Source organism: Rutidosis leptorrhynchoides, chromosome 9 (assembly GCF_046630445.1).
Source record: "Rutidosis leptorrhynchoides isolate AG116_Rl617_1_P2 chromosome 9, CSIRO_AGI_Rlap_v1, whole genome shotgun sequence".
Lineage (NCBI taxonomy): Eukaryota > Viridiplantae > Streptophyta > Magnoliopsida > Asterales > Asteraceae > Rutidosis > Rutidosis leptorrhynchoides.
The window spans coordinates 344,582,616-344,590,334 of NC_092341.1; the positions used below are offsets into that span (position 1 = coordinate 344,582,616).

Sequence of the window (7,719 nt, forward strand, 5' to 3'; positions counted from 1 at the left end):
TCTATGAAAAAAAAAATACAATCTGCAAAAAAAAAAAAAAATCTGCAAAAAAAAACAGTGAATCTGTACAGAAAAAAAGTGAATCTGCAAAAAAAAAAAAAATGCAAAAAAACGTCAATCTGCACAAAAAAAAAGTCAAATCTGCACAGAAAAAAGTCGATCCGCAAAAAAAAAAAGCTGCAAAAAAAAAACGCAGATTGACTCAATCTGCACGCAGATTGACTCAATCTGCATAAAAAAACAAAAAAAAGTCGATCTGTAAAAAAAAAAAAAGCTGGAAAAAATCGTCAATCTGCACGCAGATTGACTGAATCTGGAAAAAAAAAAATCTGAACAGAAAAAAAAAATCTGCAAAAAAAAAAATATGTGAATCTGCACGCAGATTTAGTGAATCTGCACGAGTTCCATGAGTTATCTACTACCTTTGGTTCTCCATGGATCCTCATATATATATATATATATATATATATATATATATATATATATATAGTAGACAAAATTTCATTCCTCGTCCCTGAACTTTACATCGATTTTGACTTCCTGTCCTTTTTCTTTTTTTTTTGCATTCCTCGTCCCTAAACTATAAAAAGAGTACATCCATCGTCCCTCCGTCTACTTTCTGTCAAAACCTGCCGGGGTATTTTTGTCATTGTGTTTTCTTCTTCTGTCATAAAAAACCCCCAATTCTTTCTTTTTTATCTCTTCCAGAGCTCTCAAAACCATCAAAATCACCACCTACTAAAATTCACGAATCGAGCAATAGATCTATTTTCACTCAATCCAGGTAATAAATCAATAGCTTGAATTCAAATTTATGCAATTTATATTTCAAAATATGTAAAATATGTAACTAATCGACGTATTTATGTTCAATTGTTCATAGATCTGAAATCGACGATTTGCACATGTATAAGCTCGTTGAATCGATTCATTTCACTGAAATCAACACACCTTGTTGGGGTTTTATTTCTCAGTTCTAGTGTGTTGAGTTAATTATCTCCACTTCCAAATGGAAAAACTAAAATCAACAATCTCACAAACCTTAATTCTCTCAATTTCACAATCCAATCTTCAATCTCTACCTATTACTTGTTCATCTCTCTATCATTTTTTCAATCAATTGCCCCAATTTCACCAAGTAATCCAACACAACCTCTCTATCACTTTATTTTCGTGTAATTAAAACCTAATTTCTGTTTATGTTTAATCGTGTGTGTGACTTTTGTTGATAATCAGATGATTCATGATTTAGCGCACAAGGAAACATCACTGTTTCTCAAGAACAAGGAGTCCGCGTTGGAATTTAAGCTCAAGGGAAACAAATGCTTCTCTAATGGAGACTATTCAAATGCTATACAATTTTACACTCAGGTTTGTTTACTGGCAACTTTATCAATACATGATATATGCTGCTATGTATGTTTGTATATTTTTTCCCCCCTGCTTATATCATATTGTAATGTTAAATGTTAATACCTGTTAATTAATATTAATATATATATTAAATTAATATAACATTTGTACTTATATGTGTATAGGCGCTACGAGTTGCTCCTAGAGATGAGGTTGACACAGGGAAGAATTTAGTAGCTACACTATACTTGAATCGTGCAGCTGTATTGCAGGTTCGTTTGAATTCTCTCGTTTTTTCATGTTTACGAGTAGCATTCATCTATAGTATACTATGAATAAGTTGTAAGTTATTTAGTTGAGTTGTAATAAGAACATTTTGGCAGTTGGCACTATATCATAAAGTATTCTTTCCTATCATTATTAAAACTGCAATAATTTTGGGACGTTGTTAATTTACCTTAGAAGTCACCATCTCCATTGCAAAAGAAAAATTATGATATCATGAGTTGTACGTTTAATTCGTGGGATTTGCTGTTATTTCGGATACCAAAACTTGTTTTGGACAGTTTTACTTTCGTCAAACCTATGGAGAGTAATGTCACATGTCACAACTTTCATGAAGGTGAAGGAGAATGTATTTACTTTTATATGGAATGTAGGATTGTAACAGTGGTTAATGTTTATAAATGGATAAGAAACCGTTGTATTATGATCAGTTGAGTCTATGACTAACCTATGTTATGTTTGTTGAACTTTGGTATAGAAAATGGGTCTTGTGGTGGAGTCTCTACGTGACTGTAATCGGGCTATTACAATATGTAGAAGTTACTCTAAGGTGAGATAACCTTCTTAAGCTTATTTCTGAACTTATGTTTGTGTAGTCTTTCTCTCTTAATTATCATGATATGTGACAATCATGTAAAATTTGTGAAGTCTTCACCCTATAATTTTCCTTTTTTCATTTTGCTTGATATAAGGGTGATAAAAAAAACTACCGGTACTGTCAACACTAGCTTTTATCATCTTTTGTTGCATATCTATCTTGTCTTAGTCTGAACACAATTTACATATCACAATATACTGTATTTGTAGGCATGGTATAGAAGAGGTAAGGCGAACGCTTCTATGGGAAAAATTGATGATGCAGTTTTTGACCTGAAAGTTTCATTATGTACGGAACAGTCCATAAGTGGAAAGAAACAGATAGAGGGCGAGATTAAGCTTATTATAAATCAACATAATGGGAAAGTTCTTCCACCAGCTGTAGCTAAACACAAAGAGTCTGAAATGCATGGTATAGCTTTTACGTCTATGAACTGCATAAATTATATAGTTCTATATGCTATGTCCACCCAATATATTTGTCTGCTACTAGTACTTGGCGCTTGAAGTAATAATGCTGTATTTTTAGGTTTTTTTACTTGATTGATAGAAATGAATATGGAAACATTGTGCCGGGGGAAAAATATCTAAACAAGTGACATTTATCTACTATGACAAAAAATTTGAGATGGAGGATAATGGTATAAGCTAAAAAAAAATCCTTTGTTTTGTCATAGTGTGATTTTTGGTTTTTGTCCATATTGTCATAAAGCATAAATTCATGATTATGCTTCTACCTATTTATCCTCTAATACCGCATTATTATCTTCCATTTAAAAGTTTGAGCATAATTATTTGTAGAACTTAATATTGTTTCTTAGTATTTATTTTCACGATTCTTACAATGTAGGTCCTCTTTAACAGATCAGCCACAGCAAGTACAATTGCAGTGTGTTTCTACAGAAACAAAAGGAAGAGGCATGGTGTCTTTGATTGACATACCTCAAACCACTTTGATTCATACAGAAGAACCTTATGCCTCGGTATGGCTGAAACTTTAGTCGGTCAACTTAAATTAGTCGGGTCAAAGTCGGTCAAAAGTCAACTTTTAAACGAAAATCCCAAGCCCTTTCAAAAATTAGCTGAGAAAAACACTGACTTACATAGTATCCATTAAAGTTAAATTAATAAATACACTATAACTATAGAAAACATTATAATAAACTATATATCATATAAACTAACACTACATCTTATTTGTAAATCATTTATTCTTAAAAGATTTATTATTTAATATATATTTATATAAAAGTTCTCACTCTTGATAGTGATCTTGCAGATAGTATCAAAACATTGTCGGGAAACTCATTGCCATTTCTGCTTCAATGAACTACCAGCCGATATTGTTCCATGTCCATCGTGTTCAATGGCTTTATATTGCTCTCAACTTTGCCAATTACAAGCCGGAGTTCAAGATTTACAAACCGATGCAGAGAATCACGAATTCGGTGTTGATTTGTCTAGTGATCTTGAAAAGTATGTTGCAAATGTTACCCAAGAAATGATTAATGATGTGCATATTAAGCAGAATCCCGAGCATAAGCATGAATGTGGAGTAAATTGGCCTGTTGCATTACCAACTGAAATTGCTTTGGCTGGTCGAGTTATAGTGAAGTCCATTGAGCAGAATAGGCATTTTGGTGAATCTTCCCCTGTTGTGAATTTGGTATGCCATACTCCCTCAGTCAAACTTGGTCAAATCTCAGGCAAAATTCGAGATTTCTCGGATAATCGATCAAACTTGGGATTACTCGGGAAGTTGGTCAATATCGGTCAAACTTGGTCAAAACTGGTCAAAGTCAACTTGGTCAAAACTGGTCAAAGTCAAACTTGGTCATACTCAAGTAACGATTTTTTGAACCTTGTAATCTACTGGTTAAGATTCATTAATCAGCTATTATCAACCATTGTTTCAGGATCTTTGTCACAATTATCTACAACTAGATTCAGAAGCTAAACTGGAGTTGCACATATCTTCCATCGTACTTATGATGTGTCTGCATCATTCTTATGGCTCTGATATTCCATTAAACGGGAACACAATTTCACAGGTGAGACTCTTTTGTTAACCTATTCTTCTACTTCTAACATATGATATAAAAAAAACTAAGGAAGATAAAAGGTTATAATAGTAGTTTGGTTTGTTAACCTACAATTAGTGACCACCTTTTATTGTCTTTCTCTCAATGCAGTGTGTCATACTTCTCTCACAGATCAATGTGAATTCTATGGCAATTGTTCGCATGAGATCTGCTGATTCTATGGGCCCACAAAGTTCAATCGGGAGTCATAGCACTTTGGAACAGGTTTTTATTTATCAAATATGCTCTCACCTGCAGAAGTTATTGATAACGTTAATTCTTTCAGCTTCTTAACATTCCAATTGTGCATTCTAAATGACAAATTGTGTCACATACCATTTCACTATTTGGCAATCTATTCGAGCTATATGCATAAACTCCTCATCGTTCACTTATTTAAGAAATACTGGCATTACACATCGTTGTACTCTTTACCTTATTTCGAGCTATATGCATAACGAATTTAGTGCTAATAACTCTATTTAACCTCATAAATAGCTGTTTCATCATGTTAAACAGTGTTTTTGATTGTGGTCTAATAGGTAAGAGTTGGTAAAGCAATTTATCTGGCTGGGAGCTTGTTCAACCATTCGTGCGAGCCAAACATTCATACATATTTTATTTCTCGAACTCTATATATACGAGCAATCGATTTCGTGGCTTCAGGTCAACCACTTGAGCTCTCTTATGGGCCACAGGTAAATATACTTCTGGAACTTTTGTTGGCGTGTTAAGGTTCATTTTGTTAGCTTTGACAGAATCTTGTTATTAGCCAGAGGTGGCAATTTTTACCCATATACTGACTGTATCGATATGGATTTTCTTTTATTTGAAATTGGCGTAAGAGGTCAAGCAAATTCACGTTTAGCTATAAAGAGAACAGGTAGATTAATTTTATGCATACAAAAACTCTTAAATTGCTCAATTCGGAAATTTACTATCTATTTATAACTTTTGTAACAATTAAAGCATTTAGTTATTCATAAGATTTTATAAAATATGAACAAAATGCATTTGTGCTCTATCCCGTTTTGACGCTTACTAAATATTTACCTGTTATCCAACCCGCCCATCTTGCCACCACTAATCTATATAAGTTTCTGCTGTATGATTTGATTTGCTACTTCTAATGTGAAGATCATTGGTATTGTTTTAAATCACAGCATAATTTTGTTACGACGTTTTTTCAGGTTGGCCAGTGGAGTTGTAACAAGCGTCAATCATCTTTAAAACAACAATATGCCTTTGAATGTTCGTGCACTGGCTGTTCACAACTAAACCTATCTGATCTGGTCATTAATTCTTTTCGATGCTTGAATAAAAATTGCTCTGGTGTAGTCTTGGATAGCTCTTTCGAAAAACATAAGGCCAACTCAATTCGTCGTGGTCTACCTCTGCAGGTGCTATTTAGTCAATGTGTTCAAATGGTATCATTATGTGTACCTATGTAGCTTATGATTCGCGTTCAACAGGAGGAGATCGAGAAACTGGCTAGCCTTTTGTTCAAAGAAACTGGTTCGGGTCATCAGATTGAACCTGGATATTGTTTGCGCTGTGGTGCTTATCGTGACCTGGATGCTTCAGATTCAGCAGTCAAGAAGGCTGAGATACATATTAAAAGGTATGGCCAGCTTTCAATTGTGTGCATGTTTTAATAATTAATATAAAATTATAATAACTAATTATAATTATTAATAATACTGTGGCCAAAATAGGTTGGAGGATTCATTAATTTCTGCTCAATTTTCCGCCGATATACTTTCAAATGCTTTGCAATCTTCAAATCTTGTTAAATCGGTGCTGCATCCCTACAACAAGAAAGTTGCAGAGGTCAGTTCTGTTTACATGCTCTTATTGTTCAATATATAAAATATAAATATAAATTAATATTAAATATAGCCATAAAATCATCATAGAGTTTACTTTTTGCACTGATAAAAAGTTTAATCAACGATTTGGCAGGTCGAGGACTGCCTAGCACAGGCACTATGCACAATAGGAGAATTAAGACAAGCACGGGACCATTGTCAAGCATCCATCAAGGTAAATTACAAATAATTACAGAATTAATATAATGAATGCCGAGATTTTGTATCCTAATGATTTTTTTTAATATGTAGATACTAGAGAAGCTTTATGGCCATGATCACATTGTGATTGGAAACGAGTTGGTAAAACTAGCATCGATTCAACTGTCTTTGGGTGAACCTGATGCTAAGGAAAGCATAAATCTAATCAACTTGATCTTTATAAGGCATTATGGGCCACATGTAGATGCCATATTCCCCCACCTACAGTTTCTAAAAAGAGGCTTCTAGAGTTGTTTAATTAGGATATGTGTATGTTACGCGTAATATGTAACTTAATAGGGGGTTTTTGGATTAGCCAATCTTTGGAGTTTATGGATAATAGAGTTATAGATTTGATTTTAAGCTCCCACAAGCCGAAACTAGAGCTTAAATTTATTGCTTTATTTTCTCACAAGTTTGTTTTTCGTTTCTTCATATATAAGTTTAAGGAATGCGACAACTTTGATACTTTGTTACTGATTATTTTGTTACGAAGGCATCAACCTGTGTTATGATTTTCCTGAATGGGTAAAGTGCAAGTGAATGCAACATAGTAACTTACGAATCAAATGAGTCGAATGTGACCTAATTATAAACAATTGGACCAACACCATGGCCAATACCAGTTCCTTTACAAAGGAAAGGTTTTGTTTCCAGCGGGACCACACTACTTTTCTTTGTAACATTGTTATAAAAACTATGTTTAGAGACAACAATAGTGGTGGTGTTCGTAGCAATAATAACATGAGTGTCTATTTGAGTTCTGGGTTTCGATTTTGCTGTCTTTATACTATTTGTCACTATCATCTGCTTTTTCTCTTTGACAGTCTTGATTTTCTTGTTAGAATCAATTGAGGTTGTCTTCAAAGTCTTGGATCGCAGTTGCGTTTTCTCAACTTTGACGGGTTTTTCATCTTTGACGGGGTTTTCAACTTTTATGGGCATTTCAACTTTTGTGGGTTTTTCAGTTTTTGTGCTTAAACGAACAACTAATGATGTAGCGTGACCATCCGTTTGCCTGAGTGGCCACCGAGTTGCCCAATAAGGCACACCACCCGGGTTCAAATCCTGGCTATGCCAAATTGTTCAAAAAGGGAGTGTGACCAGAGGGTGCGCATAATGCGCAATTCACCCGGTACCAGGACTCGCGCTCGGGTGCTTGATCACCCGAGGTTACCTTCTATGAAGGAGGCAATGTGCTTGTTCATATGAGGTTTGCTCGCTAATTCAAAAATGATGTAGCGTGACACGTGAGGCTTTCGACCTGTGTTCAATGAAGCAAAGGATCTAGAGAAGCGTGATAAGTAGGGGGTCTCTTGTTCAAAGCAAAAACA

General features: G+C 34.3%; 1 protein-coding gene across 1 annotated transcript; it reads left to right on the forward strand.

Annotated features, from left to right (window-relative positions):
* Window positions 1-980: 980 nt before the first annotated feature.
* Window positions 981-6,798, forward strand: LOC139867446 (histone-lysine N-methyltransferase ASHR1). Its single transcript, XM_071855814.1, is given in 14 exon segments — window positions 981-1,138; window positions 1,237-1,371; window positions 1,539-1,625; window positions 2,117-2,188; window positions 2,446-2,633; window positions 3,086-3,218; window positions 3,515-3,901; window positions 4,152-4,286; window positions 4,428-4,541; window positions 4,859-5,014; window positions 5,507-5,937; window positions 6,032-6,146; window positions 6,279-6,359; window positions 6,437-6,798. Coding segments are annotated over 14 exon segments (2,361 nt in total). The 5' UTR covers window positions 981-1,009; the 3' UTR covers window positions 6,635-6,798.
* Window positions 6,799-7,719: the final 921 nt, after the last annotated feature.